We start from the raw sequence: 17,303 nt of genomic DNA on the forward strand, positions 1-17,303 counted from the left end.
GGGGTTCTATAGAGGGGGCTGCCCAAGGCCAAGGCCAACCCATGTGGACACCTGCCTGGCAAGTTCAGCTGTAGCAGCATCACCAAGCCCTTGGTCTTGGGCCCCCTGAAAACCATGCTGGTGGGTGAGATAAATGCTTCCTTTCTTCTCCTGTATCTATAGGGGCAGGGGTAGGGAGGAGAAGGGCAGGTGGCTCCTTGCTGTCCAATTACATCAGCACCTAAAGGTGGTCCTTTGATGACACCCTAGAGATCCCCGTGCGGGGAAGAGTGTTCTGAGGGCATTACTTGGGTGGTTTTGATGGGACTGAGACATTGTCAGCTTCATTGAACCAGGGTTGAGGAAATCTTTCCAAGGTCTGTTGGCTGACCAGATCACCTTGGAGCATTCACAGACCCAGGAACACGCTGTAAAGTTTGGCCATGGTTTCATCTTCTGACAAGGCAGCTGACGACACCTGCTGGTCTAGATGAGCTGACTGTCGAGTCCCGTGTGTGCGTGTGGACATGCTGTCGGCTGGACAGCTATCGGCAACCGAGGAGGCCCAGTCCTGACACATGCACTCCAAGGTGGGACCATGCATCCTGTGATGTTTCCTATGGCCAGGGTCTGAATCCATCAGTCTAGTCAGGGAGTCCCCCAAGAAACCTCGCCTGGGGTGATCTCAGAGTTGACTCACTTGGTCCAGGCAGTGCAGGGTCAGGTTTGCTGTCACCCACACCAGCCAGCACACGGACCAGTGAATGCAGCTGCCTGGTCGGTTCACTCCCAGCGTCATCTCTCACATGTGCGGATGGATGCTGTGGCCTAGTCCAGTCAGCTCACCAAAGATCTGGTCTTCCCTCAGACACAACAGGTGCTGCCACTTAGTTGGGGCAACCCCCAGTAACCCCAATCACTTTCACCAGGCCAGATCCCAGCCCAGGTTTTTGCACGTGCTGGTATGTGCTGTAGCCTAACCCAGTCTGTTCTGCATCCCACCAAGCTCTTGTACACATCCATGAATATTGTGGCTTACCTTACCCCAGCCTGCCCCCAAACCAGCCCTCACGTATGCCAACAGGGGCCACTGTCTTATCTAGCCCGGCCCTCCTGAGCCCTGGCTCACATGCTCACAGGGATAGGTATGACCTAGCAGGGGACACCGTTCCCCTACCAGGTCTACTCCCAACCCCGGACTTGGTGCCTGCCAGGGTGTCCTGTGTTTCACCCTGACATGACTTGGCTCCAGTCCCGGTTGTTGCTGGCAAACGCTTCAGTAAAGCCCAGCTTACCAACTCTGGTTCTTGTGTGTGCCACCTGCCGTGGTGCAGCCCAGCTTGGCCCTCCCCCAGGTCTAGCCCACATGCCAGTTGACAGGTGTTGCAGCCCTGCCCAGCTCAGTCTGCCCCCAGTCCTAGTTCTCATACTGAGCAGTGGGAGCTGCAGTCCCAAAAATTTCCTACAGAATTTATCCCCAGACTCAGTTCTCTCCTGATCTGGTTGGTGCCATGGTTCAGCCATGCAAGGTGCACCCCGTGCCCTGACTCTCACTGCTGGGTACTGTGGCCTAGCCATGTAGGCAGACCCCCTGGTGTGCTAGCTTGCCATGTGCTGGCAGGCGGTGGGTGATGCTACTGGGCCTAGGGAGGATGTGGGGAGAGGGCTGGGTGAAGACATTTCAAGGCAGCAAGCAGTGATCAATCGCCTTGGACACTGGGATCAGTCTCTTGGGTGGCGTCCATCTGGGGTTGGACAGGCAGGCAACCTTGTCGAAGTCATCCTAAAAAAACAGTTATTGACTTATTTATTTGTTGCAGAGAGAGGAAGGGAGAGGTAGTGTTAGAGAGGGAGTCCCCAATTGCTAGTTCACACTGTCGACAACACTGGCCAGGTGCCAGGAGCTCCATCCAGGTCTCCCTGTGAGTACACTGCAGGGAGCTGGACGGGTGGCCAAGGAGCCAGGACTCTAACAGGCTTACTCAGCTGCCCCAGTGGCAGCTTGCTGCCCACTCCCAACCCAACAGTTGCCCCAGAATCTCTTTTGGTGTGAGGGTGTCGAGGCTCCGAGCCCACTCAGAGTTCTAGTCTTTCCTGTGAGATTAGAGGCTCGTATGACATCAGCCCCTTCATACTATGATGTCAGAGTTCCCTGTGATGTCACCACCCCCTGAGCTCAGCTCAGCCATGCATGACATTAACCTCAAGGGACAGCAGATGGTGAGTGGGTGTGGCTCTCTTGGCCATGTGATCCACATGGCCTGGTCTTGGTCCAAGACACCTCCCCTCCCCCCATCCAAGTGTGCCACATGAGGCAGAGACACATGATGAGTAGCCGGGGACCAGCTCCGGCTGACTCAAGAGCTTGTGAGGGATGTGTGGACTGACGAGGAGATAACCATTCCGGCATGATGCGCATAACGGACAACTCAGAAAAGTTGCCTTCTTTATTTATACATAAATCATCACAAGCTTTGCACAACATTCAGTTATTTCATTTTTACTTCATTATAAAAGAATAATTACAAAAACAATCCTAAAAAACATTATTATTATTTTACTTCAGAGAAAAATATTTTCAGTAAGCTATTACTCATTCAAACCTGCAGTGACCTGGCTGAAGCCAGGAACTCCACAGCTGGCAGCACATGCAGTCATATAGTGACAAGTGGTTTACTTATATCCAAAATCAATGTTCACTAAACACAATCTAACTAATATTACTTAAAATATCAAGAGTACAGAATTAAAAGATCATAAATGAAAGGAACTTCTAAAGGCATATATCATAGATTCTTTATGAAATCTTATAATCAATCATGCATTAATTACCACCACCTTCACCTAGTGCTGATTCAAATGTTTTTTGTTCTTTTGTTAAAGCGCAGTGAGAGGGATCAGGGCAACTCAGCCTTTCTACAGAGGGCCTTTGCAAGAAACTTCTTTTCATCTTTATAAACTGTTTCCTTTCCCTAAGTATGAGTGCCAATATAAGGTACAAATTTTTATAAACTGTATTCTTTCCCTAAATATAAGTGCCAATATGAGGTAGACGTTTTAAGCCATTTTTCTTTGGGGTTCACATTTGTCTCCCTTTAGAAGATGCCCCATGTGCTTTCAGCTTTCCGTGGTGAGAAACCAAAATGTGTCATTTCATGTGTTGTGCAAACTCTTTGTACCTCCATGATTGCCATCTGTTCCAAGATATTATCAAGCCATTTCTTTTTTAAAAAATTTTATTGAAAAGTCAGATATACAGAGAAAAAGAGAGACAAAGATCTTCTGCCCAATGATTCACTCCCCAAGTGACCACAATGACCGGTGCTGCACTGATCTGAAGCCAGGAGCCAGAAGGAGACTTCCGGGACTCCCACGTGGGTGCAGTGTCCCAAGACTTTGGGCTGTCCTCGACTGCCTTCCCAGGCCACAAGTAGGGAGCTGTATGGGAAGTGGGGCTGCCAGGATATGAACTGGCGACCATATGGGATCCTGGTTTGTTCAAGGCGAGGGCTTTAGCCGCTAGGCCACCACACTGGGTCCTATCAAGCCATTTCTTGAGGAAAACATTACTTATATTACGGCAAGCTCCAGGACAAAGGTGGGCACATGACAGGATGTTTGGACATGTCGTGGGCTCAGCTGTACTATTGTATGCTTTTAGCTGTGTGTCATTGCCTTAAGTTGCTAAAGATGCTTTTACCATAACATGATTGATCAGTTTGAGGTGTTATACCAGTTACAGGAATCACCTCACATTTGCAGAAAAACAGCACCCTCAGGAGAATTCTATGAAACGTCAGAGAGGTGACTGAGTTCCAAACAATGGGGTGAGGCAGCAATGAGGTGACCAGAGACGTTCTGCCAGGCCTTGCCACGTAGCCAGAAACTTCTCGTAGCCTTGCTAACCAAGGAGCAGTGCTCATCACACATACATGCCATCTGACCCAACTGCACGGCTCCTCACAATGGGTGTCTGTACATATGGGCAAGGGCTGCATTCTTCCAGAAGTGGTCACTTAACTGTGGGTCCTCAAATCTGTGCCAGAACCTACAGGGTCCTGATGTACCCAACGCAGGCACACACTCAAAAAGCTACTGTCTTCTATGGAGAAACCACAGTTCCCATGTACTTGGCCCTCTGCATGGGTATCCATGGACATTGCATGGCCATGTGTGTGTGGCCTTGGATAGGGGGGCCCATGGACACTGCGTGGCTGTGTGCAACCCTATGCGTGGGTGCCCGTGGACACTGCATGGCCATGTGTGTGTGGTCCTCTGCGTGGGTGCCTGTGGACACTGCGTGGCCGTGTGTGTCGTTTGTGCATGGGTGGCCATGAACACTGAGTGGCAGAGTGCGTGAGTGCCTCTGGACACTAGGTGGCCCTAAGGGTGGGTGCCCATGGGCCCTGCGTGCCTGCGTGGTCATAAGCATGGGTGCCTATGGACGCTGTGAGGCCGTGTGCCCAGCGCCGCTCCGAATCTGGGCGCCAGGTGGCGCCGTCCGCCCGCCAGTGTCCCCGGCCTCCCCGGCGCCGCGGTGCGCGTGGCCGCCAGCAGGACCTCGGGACGCGCCTGGGGCGGACGCCAGGCCTTCGGTGCGTGCCCCATGGAGGCAGGCGAGGGATGTGGGCGCCCGTGCGGGCCGAGCCTTCCTGGCCCTCCCCCGCATCCCGTGAGCCAACCTGTCTCCCAGGTCGCCCCATCTTCCTTTTAGTAGGGAGGGGACAGCAGGAACCCGTGGACAAGCGGTCACGCAGGGACGACCCCGGGCTCCCCCGCCGTGCCCATTTGGCCCTGGCCTGCTGGGAGGCCTCCCCGCACCGCCCACGCCTGGGCAGGGCGGAGCAGGGGCCCTCGACTGGAGAGGAAGCCCCAAGGCCGGATCAGAGCAGGACCAAAGCTGTAATTAAAGGTTCCGGCTGAACGGATTAGTGCAGGGGCGGGTCACAGGTTCGTGGGGACTGACTGAGTGAAGCGGGACCATGGTGCAGCGTCCTTGACTTTTTAGGGGATTTTTTTTTTTTTCCTGTGTGAATTTGAATGCAGCGACAGTTTCCCATCCTCAGGTCATTCCACAGAGGCTGTGCTGGGCTGCGTGGTCTTGCCTGGGACCCAGGGCTTGGGCAGCCCCCGCTGTCCCCTGGGGGGATTGGCTTGATGTAGGGTCAGACGCTGGGAAAAAGCTGAAGGCGTCCCAGCTGCTGCACCAATGCCCTCTATTCGACCTCCCAACCCTGATGAGGGCTGGGACAGTGACCAGGGCAATGAGGGCACTGAGGCTGTCCATCACTGGTTCTAAATACAACCCACCTGGCCTGGAGACACTGGGAGGGTCCAGGCTGGCATTCACTGCGTCTGCTCCAGAGCCTGGGTCACCCCAAGGTTCGCTCCCATGTGTGGCCCAGAGACCTGTCCCTGCCCGCAGTGGACTCCTTCCATTACAAGAACCAACGGTGACGAGCTGGGGGGACAACCAACAGAAGCCCTATGACCCCATGACGGAAGGCTGTCTAGGGCCAGGTGGGGTGGGGAAGTGGGGAGGGCCAGAACCCAACAAAGCAGGCAGGTGGGCAAGGATCAAGTCCTTCCAGCTTGGAACCTGCTGGAGAGGGCTGTGGGCAGCCAGGATGTGGGGGACGCACAGGCAAGGGGGCACATGGCGGTGCAGGCTGCAGCCTTGACTGGGGAATGGTTACAGGTCATGAGTTGGGTGCAGATTGGTGGCCACAGCTGGGCAACTCAGCCCTCTGCACCAGGCCAGAGGTGGCCTAGAGGGGAAGCTGGGGCGGTGGGGAGTGGAAACACAGTGCGTCTGGTGGAGGGGGCTCCAGGAGCACATAGCATGCTGGGGCACAGGAGCAGGTGGGGCTGCGCCAAGGTCCAGATTTTAATTTTACTCCTCTGAGAGGCAGAGCTACAAAGTGAATGAGATTTACTCCATCTGCTGATTTATTCCCCAAATGGCTGAATGCAGACTTTCCTGTCTCCCACACGGGCCCATTCCCCACTGCCAGGTGCATCAGCAGGGAGCTGGGTGGAAGGTGGAACAGCTGGCACCCACATGCGATGTCAGCACTGCAGGCAGAGGCTCAGCCTGCTACACCATGCCACATATCCTCAGAGTTGCTTTCCCTCCCACCTATTTTATTATTTTTTTTGGAAAGGCAAGTGAGATTTTACAGACAAACAGCTTTCATCTGCTGGTTCATTCCCCAAATGGCCAAAACAGCTGGAGCTGAGCCAATCTGGAGCCAGGAGCTTCTTCCGGGTCTTCCATGCAGATGCAGGGTCCCAAGGCTTTGGGCCGTTCTCTATTGTTTCCCAGGTACATCAGCAGGAAGCTGAGTAGCAAGTGAAGTAGCCAGTGCCCATTGGGATTCTGGTATTTGCAAAGTGAGGATTCAGCCATGAGCCATTGCAGCAGTCTCATGTCTTTGGTCACACCTCCTGAGGCCCCTTTCCACCAGGAAGTGACCTTTGTCCAGGGAGCTCCCAGCAGGCTCTGCCAGGCCCTGTGACAGCCTACGACAGCTGCAGGGCCTGCCCCTTCCGAGCTATAAAAAGCTGTGGTGACTGTGTGAGCAAGGACACACAGGACACCTACACAACCTGAGCCATGCTGAGGCTGTTCCCTGTCGCCAGGCTGCTCCGGACCCCCCTGAGATGCTGGGTGCTCCCCAAGGCGCATGTCTCTGCTAAGCCAGCCAGAACACCCACCTCCCCTGTGGTAAGTGACCTTGGGCGGTAGGGAACACATGGGGGACATCCACAGTGCCAGGCCCCAGTGCCCGCTGGGCCTTCCTTGGCGCTATGGCTGTAAAGGCATGAGAGCACTGGGAGGCCAGGCCCCTCTGGCACCAGCATTGGGCGACAGGGGTGGGGCTCAGCGCTCAGGTCCCCACCTGAGGGCACAGAGTGGGGGTTGCCGTGAGGGTGAGTGGATCTGGCTCCAGGGTGTGCCACCAAGACTTGGACCCAGACTGACCCCCAGTTAGAGTCAGGAACAGGTGGTCCCCAAGGCAGCATGACAGAGGGGACACTGGCCCTGGAGGGTGACTTCTGCCCCCATCCCAGCTTCCTCAGCATGGGGTTGGGGGAGGGAAGCTAACAGGGCAACACCACACCTTTGCTGTTGGTGCCCTCCCCAGCACACCTGATGGCAAGTAACCAGGGGGCGTGGTGCCCGCTACAGGCAGCCCACCCGCTCACAACACCACAGCAGGCCAGCTCTCCAGAGCCCCGGTCAAGGCCAGAAGTAGCCAGGGTGCTGACTATGGAACAGCTACTCCTGGCCCATACTGCACACCTACACAGCCCCACGTCGAGAAAGGACTGAATGGTCAGGGGAAGGCAGGTGGGCAGCCTTCCTGGGGCCAGGTCTGGTGGACTCAACACAGCTATGTCCTCCTCCCCCCAGGAGCAGGCGGTGGGCATATCAGTGCTGTTTGTCAGCTTGCTGGCTCCTGCAGGCTGGGTCCTGACTCACCTCGAAAGCTACAAGAAAGGCTCCAAAGAATGAAGGCCTCGCAGCGCCCCAGGCACCGGACCCAAAGTGCCTAATAAAACTCTGCCCACCTCACCCCTGCCTCAGTGCCTCTATCAACGCCCTCCCACCTCACCCCATCTCAGTTCTAGTGAGCCTCTACCCACCTCACCCCTGCCCCAGGTCCTCTAGTGAACCCCTCCTCACTGCTGCCCCACATCCTTCATCTGTGTGCACCCCATGCTGGCCCCCTTTACGCAACTAGACCAGCCCAGGCTGAACTGAGCTGGACTGTTTTGGCCTTGGAGGTGTTGGAGCAGGGGGCATACTGGGCACCAAAGATGCTGGTGACAAGAGTGAGGTGAGGTGGCCAAGTGAGGGCCTTTGTCAGAGAAGGCTGGGGGGGGGGGGTGGCCTGGAGTAGGCCACAGGAAGCCTCACACCCTCAGCATGGAACAAGGGGCTGAGGCCAAACCACCATGAAGACCTCTGAGGTTCTCATCTTTTCAGAAAGCAGAGCCACCCAAAGATGAAGCCACGGCATTTATTATAGTGACACCCCCAAAGACAGTGGGAGACACACAGGTGGGGACGCCCACCTGCATCACCTGAGCCCAGGAGACCCTCCCTTCCTCCGCAGGCTGCAGAGACCCCTGGAGCTCTCTCCCTGTGACCAGGCCCCTCTGTGAATGGTCAGGATCCAGCGGCCAGGCAGGTGCTAGGTGAGGATGTCGTGGGCCTGGTGCTCTACCAGCATCTCCATGCTCTTCACGTCGGCGCACCAGAACTCCAGGCGGTCCTTCATGCCCTTGATCTAAGCAAGCCAGGACCCGGGCATTAGGGCAGCCAGCAGCAGGGTGGGCATGTGCTCACCATGGCCGGCTCTCAGCATGAGGACAGGGAAGGAACAGGCATGGAGAGAATGCCCACAGGGTCACATCTCACCCAACCTGAGGCGGATGTGTCTGAGCCAGGCCCCCATTTTGGGATTAAGGCACAGTGAGCTCCGCCAGCACTGTAACCGCATAAGCCTTTAAGTGCAGGGTTCAACCCTGCTGACATCAGTTAGCTTCTCAGAAAAGCCTTGGTCCTAAGGTGGTTATCACAAGCACGCCTGTCATCTGGTAACACCAGCTTCCGGCCCAATAAGGCCAGCATAGCACAGACAACCCCCGACCCACCAAGGTGACCTGAGGGCCCCCCCACGGCACCTGTTGCAAATCCAGTACTCGAGGCTGTACCCAGGTCATGTGGACACGTCTATCCACCTCGTCTATACTGCCCTTCACCAGTCCAACAGACAGGGCCTTCATCACGAGTAGCTCCACCTTGATGAGAAGGGGCTATGTGAGACCCAGACACGTACCAGATCCTCTCCATGGGTGAGCCCCGCCCCTTCCCCTGGGTGAGCCACAACACACAGCAGGCCCTCCCCGTGGGTGAGCCCTGACATGCACCAGGCTCTACCCCTGGGTGAGCACCCAGCCCCTGCAACTATGGTGGCAGCATCCTGAGTCAAGAGCCCTACCTCATTCACTGTGATTTTAGCACTCTGGGCAATTTCTTCAAAAGTAAGCTGTCTGTGATTGGCAGGTCGTGTGAAAGTCATCTGGAAAAAAATACCATTTGTTAACCTGTTTGAAAATACTTTTCTAAGTAAAAACTCTGAGACAAGTGAGTAGTAAGGATATTTTCAGGTGATACTTGGTCTGAAAATACCAGTCATCTTGTTAGGACTCACAGTCGCATCTCCTTATTAAGAACAAACTGCCAGGGATCCAATGAGAAGGTCTGAACAAGAACCTGGGGCCCCCAGGAGCCAGAGGAACTGTGGCGAACCAGAAACGTGGGCCATGTGCTCCAGTCACTGGGGAAGGGACAGGAAGTATGTGAGGAGCAACTGTGGCAGAGAGAGAGGCGTGTGTGAGGAGTGGCTGTGACGGAGGGAGAGGCGTGTGCGTGAGGAGCTAAGGAGCGGCTGTGATGGAGGCAGGTTTGGGCAGCTCGTTCGGCTCAGATGTCAGAGAAGGCTAGCTCCAGGGCCCCTTTGTAATGAGCTGATGGAACAGAGCAGGTGCCGGACAGTAGGACTGGACAACCAGAGGAATGGCATCCGATGTATTTCCACCCAGGCAGGACAGAGTTGGAGCCAGTGGCCCCAGCTGCCTCCAGGCACTCGTGTGAGGCTGCAGTGTGAACAGTCAGGGAAGCCTGCCTACCTCCATAAGGCACAGCAGCTGGATCTTCCTGAGGAGCTGGGCCTCATTGGCCGCCAGGTCGGGCTGCAAAGTGTGGAAGGATAAATGGCATTTGTGCTTTTTAGTTTCCCAGCCCAGACAGAACAACGAAAAATGAGGCAAGTCCACACATTTCACACAGCAGAGCCCAGCAGAGCCCAGAGGCTGCTCTCAAGACAGGCAGCCTGTAGGACGGGATCCCTCGGGAAGAATGGATGCCAGCACCCGGAGCCCTCCATAGGGCGCTGGGCTAGTGGAGCCCGGCCTTGGACACACCCTGAACTCTGGGAACTGCTTGGAATGCCAGGACACCTGCTCTGTGAAATTGAGTCTCCTTATAGGTTGTTCAAGCTACTTGGGGAACCAATACTTGCTTAGAATTAGATCAGAACTGGCAGCCTGTACCAACTGGAACAGACCTCAAGGACTGCACCTTACCACCCCTGCTCCCTTCCGAGCGGACAGACAATATGGGCCACGCCTAACTTCCTTCTTCTCCTTCAGAGACTACACACAGTCAGACAACACTGTGGTCAGACTGGAGTGGGTTTCACACCTACTCTACTCCCTTGGGACAGCACAGCAACAATAACACAGCCGAAAGTGCTGCCATGGTAACATTCTCCTGCTGGTTTCCTCCTTCCAACTACACGAATAAACTCACCATTAGGACTCAGGTCCTGCAGGGTCCCCAGCCCCATAAACATGAACATCTGCCCAGGATAACACAGGATGCCAATTGCTTCCTGTGCCCTGTGCGTCCCTGGCCACTCAGCCCTGAGGTTTCTGCTGGGACCCCAGAGCCCTTGTTCAGCTATGCTCTCAGCACAGAGCCAGCCTGTGGTCGGCTGTGCTGTGGGCCTGCAGGGGGGTTTACCTGCTGGCCCCACGCAGCCCTCAGCGTCTGGAATCGCTCCACATTGCCACTGTTGAAGGCATAGAGGGTGTCAATCAGCCACTGGCGGTCTGTGTTCCTCAGCGACTCCAGCACGGGGTGCATGAGCTGTGAGGGTAAAGGTGATCAGCCGGACAGCCAGTGTCCCGGCAAGGGGGCGGGGAGGACATGAGCCAAGGGCTAACTTACGAGCTCTCCAAAGTTAAAAACTCCCTCGCCGAGGAGTCCGGCAAGTCCCAGCGTGAAGGCTCGCTCCTGCTGCTCAGATACTACGGTGACAAGGTGGTTGGTCACAGCCCAGGCCCAAAGCTCCTGCAGTTCCTCCTCACACAGCCACCATCTCCTAGCAGCTCCTATCACACAGGCTCCCCTGCACAGCCTTGACCCTGGCTGGCCATGTCTGATGGCATGGGCAGCCTTGGACCAAACAGGACCACACACATAGACAGACGTGGGCTTGGGGACAGAGAATGTGTGTTCTATTTGTCTCTGCATGAAAGTCGGCTCGCCTTGACAGCCCGCCCACCCAGCCACTGTGAGTCCCTTGCTTTGTCCATTACGGTTCCTCAGTGAGCCCCTCCAGAACTCAGCTGCTCCCACAGGGTTCTCCTCAGAGAAATGCACTCAAGGTTCTCCTCAATCCTGCACTCAAGCACAGTGGCTGCTCCCTACTCTTTCCTGAGGCACAAAAATCAGAATGGCACCAACAGGTTTTGGTCTCCTCAGCATCAAGATTGTACTGACAGGAGTATCCAAAATACGTCGAAAAGTTATTTTTTTTCATTACTATTACTTAAAGATTAAAAGCAGGAGTTACAGAGAGCTCTTCCCTTCAGTGGCTTACTCCCCAAATGGCCACAGCTAGCTAGAGCTTGACTGATCTGAAGCAAGGGGCTTCTAGGTTTTCCTTGGGGGTGCTGGGGCCCAAGCCATTTGGATGTTCCTCCGCTGCTTTCCCAGGCCACAAACAAGCAGCTGGATTGGAAGTGGAGCAGCTGGGACTTGAACCAGCACCCATAGGGGATGCTGGCACCAGGTTTTACCCACTACACCATAGCACTGACCCGCGTAAATTATTTTCCAAACACATTTCACATGCTGTTCCCCAAATCCCTGATCATTGAGAGGTTTTCTAACTTATTCCCACAGGTCTCAGAAGCAGGACCTCAGGTACCCCGCAGGGGCACAAAACCTGATGTAGGTGGCAGGAATGCCAAGGAACTGACACACCTGGGTCAAGGGCAAGCTCATACACACACTGCTCCACCTCTGATGAACTGCAGAGGCACACAGCTGCCCCAGGCAGTGCAGACCCTGACGGGGCATCACCTGGGAGCTCCTTGACGTCCACACAGCCCAGGAAGCGCAATGCATCTTTGTAGTAGGACGCGTGGTTCCCGATTGTCTGGTAGTACTTGCTGGAGAGATCGTAGAAGCGGCTGTGGACAGACGTCACGCCTGGGAGGTTACTCAACATTTCTTCAACATCCTCGATGGTTTCCTTAAAAAAGACATACTTATGGGTCCGGTGTGATGGCTCAATGGTTAAACCCTCACCTTGCAAGTGTGAGGATCCCATATAGGTGCCAGTTCCTGTCCTGGTTACTCCACTTCCCATCCAGCTCCCTGCTATGACCTGGGAAAGCAGTGAAGAATGGCCCAAGTGCTTAGGACCCTGCATCTGTGAAGGAGAACTCGAAGAATCTTCCAGGTCTTGGCTTCAGACTGGCTCAGGTCTGACCCTTGTGGCCATTTTAGGGAGTGGACCATCAGATCTGTCTTTCCTTTTCCCTAAATCTGAACCTTCTTTACAAAAACATTATTTATTTTCCTTAAAGTGGAACATATTTATCCATTTTAAAATCAGTTAGAGAGGAGAGACAGAGACCTCCATCTCTTATGGTTCACTTCCCAGGTGGTCACAATGGCCAGGGCTGGGCCAGGCTGAAGCCAGGAGCATGTTCTGGGTCTGGACCATCATCCCTTGTTTTCCCAGGTCATAAGCAGGGAGCTGGATCCACACTGAAGCAGTAAGGAGCAGAAGTGGGGTCCATGTGCAATGTTGGCACCACAGGTGGAGGATTAGCCTGCTTTGCCACTTAATACATTCTAATAAATCTAAAAAATGAAGAGCCAGGCCAATAGTGATATTATTGCTAAAGAAATATTAAATCTAAGTCCCTTTAACCAACTCAGTTCAACAGATACCTGAACACTTTAAACTGTACACAGAGCACACAGAGAATAAATGAATTATTCTGATCAGCAGTGATTTCCAGACCCAGCACCAGTGTGTGTGTCTACACTGAAGACCTGCCTGTGTGTGTGTGTTGTGTCTACACTGAAGACCTGACTGTGTGTGTCTATACTGAAAACCTGCCTCTGTGTGTGTGTGTCTACACTGAAGATCTGCCTCTGTGCGTCTGTGTGTCTACACTGAAGACCTGCCTGTGTGTGTGTATGTGTGTCTACACTGAAGACCAGCCTCTGTCCTCTGTGTGTGTGTCTACACTGAAGACCTGCCTGTGTATGTCTTACACTGAAGACCTGCCTGTGTGTGTGTGTGTGTCTACGCTGAAGACCTGCGTCTGTGTGTGTGTCTACACTGAAGACCTGCCTCTGTGTGTGTGTGTCTACACTGAGGACCTGCCTGTGTATGTCTTACACTGAAGACCTGCCTGTGTGTGTGTGTGTGTCTACACTGAAGACCTGCCTCTGTGTGTGTGTGTCTACACTGAAGACCTGCCTCTGTGCGTCTGTGTGTCTACACTGAGGACCTGCCTCTGTGCGTGTGCGTGTGTCCACTAAAGACCTGCCTCTCTGTGTGTGTGTGTGTGTGTGTGTCTGTGTGTGTGTGTCTACATTGAGGATCAGCACGTAAGTTTTCAGGCAACAAGAACACAAAGCCCCACAATCCAGTGGCCTTGGCTCCACAGGGCAGCGAGGACACGCACTGTGTCATAGAGACATCAACACAGAGCTGGGTGGTAGCCAGGTCGACCTAGCTTGGATGAGCAGCCTGGCCAGTGCGAGGAGGCCAACCCAGCTGGATGAGCAGCTGTGGAACCCAGGTACTCCCCGGGCAAGATCACAGCTACTTTACCGACAGCTAACCTGTCCATGTTGTTGAACACACACATATGCAAAGAGCCAAAGTGGGAAGCAGTACGGTGGGATGAGAGCTAAAGGAGACTATTAGCATTTCTTTTGGATTTTAAGTTTTTAAAACAGGTTATTCTTTGCAGAACACACACAAAGACAAACACAGCTGTACCTGGTGTCCTCACCTTTGTCACCTGTAGGTCCCCAATGTTTAACTTGAGGGCGCCAATGGCTGTTTTACACAGGATCACTGCTTCATCGCTACTTTTTACCTGAAGATGAGAAAACACAAGGCAATTAGCTCTGTAGCTGGCGACTGACCGAGCAGCCCCACTCCACACACACTGATTTCCCTGTAAAGCACACACATGGTCCTAAAGCAGCTGCTGTGCGCTGACCTGACTCCCTAAAGGAGTGCGGTCACACATGACATGCAAATCCCACCAATGTGGAGATGCACAGCCCCACTTCACACCTACCTTTTCACGAGTCTTCTCCAGGAAGGTAAGAGCCACATTAGGGTCTAGAAAAGAAAGAAGAGTCAGAAAAGCTGCAGGCTCTCTGCCTGCCTCCCCATCAGGACACGTCTGGGCAGGATAGCCACTGGGGTCAGACTACTACATACCATGAACACTGCAGCAGAATCTCACAAGCACCATGCCTACCTTCCAGCACAAAGTTTAAGTCTCTCATTCTACTAGATCATTCTACGCACATTGGGGTCTGCCCCTTTAAGGGCACAGTGAGACTTACCGGTCATCTGCCTAACCACGTGAAGAATGATCTCCACCAGGGACAGAGGGTTCACCCTGAAACAGACCAGCCTGAGGTCAGGAACCCCAACATGCCCACCAGGGACAGAGGGTTCACCCTGAAACAGACCAGCCTGAGGTTAGGACACCCACTGTCAAAGGGGGAGGCCGGAGAATGCATTACCTGTGTTCAAACTCACTGATGAAGTTTTCATAAAGCTGTGGAATGAAGCACTGAGAATTACTGCATGTTTCATTCTGCAAAATGAATTTACTTATTTACTTATCATTTATCCGACAGGCAGAGACAAAGAGCCCCCCACCTTTGGTTCACCCTTAAATGCCCATAATGGCTGAGACCAGGGATGAAACCACGTGCATGGCAGGAACCCCCACCTGAGCTATCACCACTGCCTCCAGGGTCTGAACTGGCAAGCAGCTGGAACTGGGCACCAAACCCAGGTGCTCCAGCAACTCTTGCCCACAACCCATCTGGAGCTCCACGCAACAGCATGGCACAGAAGCTCCTGCAAGCAATCAGTGAGGGACCAGAACCCACCAGGTTCTCCTTTCAGCTGAGACAATAATGCGTTACTCCCAGAGTCCCCCGACAGCAACTCCTGACTGGCTCTCCAGGCTCCCTGATCAAACAGGCCATGGGCCTGAGGCAGTCACAGAGGGCTGCAGTGGGCGTGTCAGCAAGCGCCTGTGAGAAGAGGCTATCATGGACACAGAGAGAACTTCAGAGCGTGGACACAGGGCAGGCAGGTGGACCAGTCAGAGGCAGCTCCAGCAGCGGCAGGAACCATTCCCAGCAACCATAGGGTGGACACTGGCTGTGAGGCAGTGGGCCCGGCATGGAGCCATCCACCAAGACATCACAAGCTGAGTCCCGGGTGCTTTGCTTCCAGCCCAGCTGCTTGCTGACGCTTTGGGGAAGCAGGCAATGTCGGGTCCCAAAGACCTGGGCCCCAACACCTACGCAGGAGACCCAGGCAGAGCTCCAGGCTCCTGGCTTCAGCCTGGCCCCTAGTTCACTCGGGGAGTAAACTAGTGGATGGAAGACCTAATGATCAGGTTCTGCTAATCTGCTCTTCAAATAACAAATGAATCTTAAGAACAAACAAAACAAAACAAATGCCACACGCTGCTTCAGCACAGGCAGTGGGGACCAGTCAGTGTTCCCCAGTGGCCAGGAGAGCAGAGTACGAAGAACAACACAAAAAGGGCAGGGTTTTAAGCAGCCAGGCCAGGGGAGCAGGCTGTGATTCCCCAATCCACCAGCTGGGATGCTGACCAAGGTTTGATCAGAGAGGTTCTGGCTGGGGGCCGCATCCTATGATTACAGGCAGGGTCCTGGGAGCAAGCAGCGCCCAGTGAGAAGAGGCCCCATGGACTTGATTCCCAGGATAGGACAGCAGGCACAGGGCCTGTCATACAGCAAACAGCCACAGCACCACTTCCCTCCCCGATTCAGCCCCATGACTGCCCTGATGGATGGATGCATGTGGCTGACCCTGCAGCAAACCTGCCTAAGACAATGTCATTATGCGCTCCCCCAAGAGCTCTTCCACTCTAAGTCTCCCCAGTATATTCCACAAACATGAGGACACAGGGAAGGCCATAGAACAGACCCTGGACTCTAGAACAAGTGTGCAGCCTCCATAGCAGATCAGTGGCCACTGCTCAGCTAACACTCACCTTAATGAGGCCATCTCCCTGGGCAAAGCACGGGTCCTGCACGAATTCGAGCACCTGCAGGGTCAGCTGGTGCCACAATCTGAAACATATATGGTCCGTAGGCCTGTGCAGGGCGCCGGGCATCTGCCTGTCCCTCACTGCCAGCCCCTGCCCCTGCCCTGCGCCCAGAACCCTCCAGTCCCATAGCCCTGTCCGGCACCCAACACCCCATCACTGCCCGACACCACGCACCCTCCAGCCCCCGGCCCTGCATGGCACCGAGCACTCTCCAGCCCCTTGGCCCTGTCCGGCACCGAGCACCCTCCGGCCCCCCAACCCTGCATAGCACCCAGCACCCTCCAGCCTCTGGCCCTGTCCGGCACCCAGCATTCTCCAGCCCCTGCCCGGCACCGAGCACTCTCCAGCCCCTTAGCCCTGTCCGGCACCGAGCACCCTCCGGCCCCCCGACCCTGCATGGCACTCAGCACCCTCCGGCCCCCGGCCCTGCCCGGCACCCAGCACCCTCCAGCCTCTGGCCCTGTCCGGCACCCTGCACCCTCCAGCCCCTCGCTGTCTCAGCGCCCGCGTCCCCGAGGTGGCGCTCACTTCTTGGTGTACAGCTCCTCCAGGCGGTGCCACACGGCGGCCTGCCCGGGCCCCGAGCTCTGGCTCTGCTGCAAAAAGCCCGGCACATCCTTCATGGCGATCGGTGGCGGTACACACAGGCCCGGGCTGGCGGAAATGCTCGATCACTTCCGGCGCCGCGCAGCGCGGGGCACACCGGGAACGCTGGCGGGTCCTGAGGCGCCCGTTGTCACGGTAACCGGGCGCCTGCGCGATCCGGACTCGTTGTGCTCCGCGCCGTGTCCCGAAGCCAGAGGCCCGGGTGCCTGGGCGGGGCGTCGGCCGACCGCGACCACAGATCCTCCCGCGGCCTGGGCGGGCGAGGGTCACACGTCGCGAACGCTCGCACAGGACACAGACACTGGAGAGCCCCTCCACCCGACGGACGTCTCTTCCGGGACGCGCGAGGACCCGGGCTAGCCCGGGAGGCGGGGCGAGGCCGGCGCAGGGGCGGGGCCGGGAGTGAGGGGCGGGGCAGTGAGCCGGGAAGGTGGGGCCGGGATCGAGGGGCGGGGCCAGCGAGCCGGGGGGCGGCCGGGGCCGGGGGGAGG

The 17,303-nt window shown here is 55.4% G+C and overlaps 2 protein-coding genes across 2 annotated transcripts; one reads left to right on the forward strand and one right to left on the reverse strand.

Annotated features, from left to right (window-relative positions):
• Positions 1-6,567: 6,567 nt before the first annotated feature.
• On the forward strand, positions 6,568-7,558 carry LOC121150293 (cytochrome c oxidase subunit 8B, mitochondrial-like). The gene is made up of 2 exons (XM_040971058.1): positions 6,568-6,706; positions 7,397-7,558. The coding sequence occupies exons 1-2, from the start codon at positions 6,596-6,598 to the stop codon at positions 7,496-7,498; spliced, it is 213 nt and encodes a 70-aa protein (XP_040826992.1). The 5' UTR covers positions 6,568-6,595; the 3' UTR covers positions 7,499-7,558.
• Positions 7,559-7,994: 436 nt separating this feature from the next.
• PSMD13 (proteasome 26S subunit, non-ATPase 13) lies at positions 7,995-17,133 on the reverse strand. The gene is made up of 13 exons (XM_040970627.1): positions 16,735-17,133; positions 16,150-16,228; positions 14,633-14,667; positions 14,450-14,505; positions 14,176-14,219; positions 13,882-13,968; positions 11,924-12,095; positions 10,784-10,863; positions 10,577-10,702; positions 9,682-9,744; positions 8,991-9,071; positions 8,674-8,790; positions 7,995-8,276 (listed from the first exon to the last, which is right to left on the reverse strand). The coding sequence occupies exons 1-13, from the start codon at positions 16,827-16,829 to the stop codon at positions 8,181-8,183; spliced, it is 1,131 nt and encodes a 376-aa protein (XP_040826561.1). The 5' UTR covers positions 16,830-17,133; the 3' UTR covers positions 7,995-8,180.
• Positions 17,134-17,303: the final 170 nt, after the last annotated feature.

The sequence above is a fragment of the Ochotona curzoniae genome, unplaced genomic scaffold (genome assembly GCF_017591425.1).
Source record: "Ochotona curzoniae isolate NIBS_2020 unplaced genomic scaffold, NIBS_Ocur_1.0 scaffold_4937, whole genome shotgun sequence".
Classification (NCBI taxonomy): domain Eukaryota; kingdom Metazoa; phylum Chordata; class Mammalia; order Lagomorpha; family Ochotonidae; genus Ochotona; species Ochotona curzoniae.

Excerpts from the sequence above, each read along its gene's own strand:
- LOC121150293 (XM_040971058.1), top strand. The coding sequence starts at position 6,596 with ATGCTGAGGCTGTTCCCTGTCGCCAGGCTGCTCCGGACCCCCCTGAGA. Across the intron at positions 6,707-7,396 it reads GAACACCCACCTCCCCTGTG|GAGCAGGCGGTGGGCATATC; the intron begins GTAAGTGACCTT and ends TCCTCCCCCCAG.
- PSMD13 (XM_040970627.1), bottom strand. The coding sequence starts at position 16,829 with ATGAAGGATGTGCCGGGCTTTTTGCAGCAGAGCCAGAGCTCGGGGCCC. Across the intron at positions 13,969-14,175 it reads TGGAGAAGACTCGTGAAAAG|GTAAAAAGTAGCGATGAAGC; the intron begins GTAGGTGTGAAG and ends TCTCATCTTCAG. Across the intron at positions 10,864-11,923 it reads GGACGTCAAGGAGCTCCCAG|TATCTGAGCAGCAGGAGCGA; the intron begins GTGATGCCCCGT and ends TTGTCACCGTAG.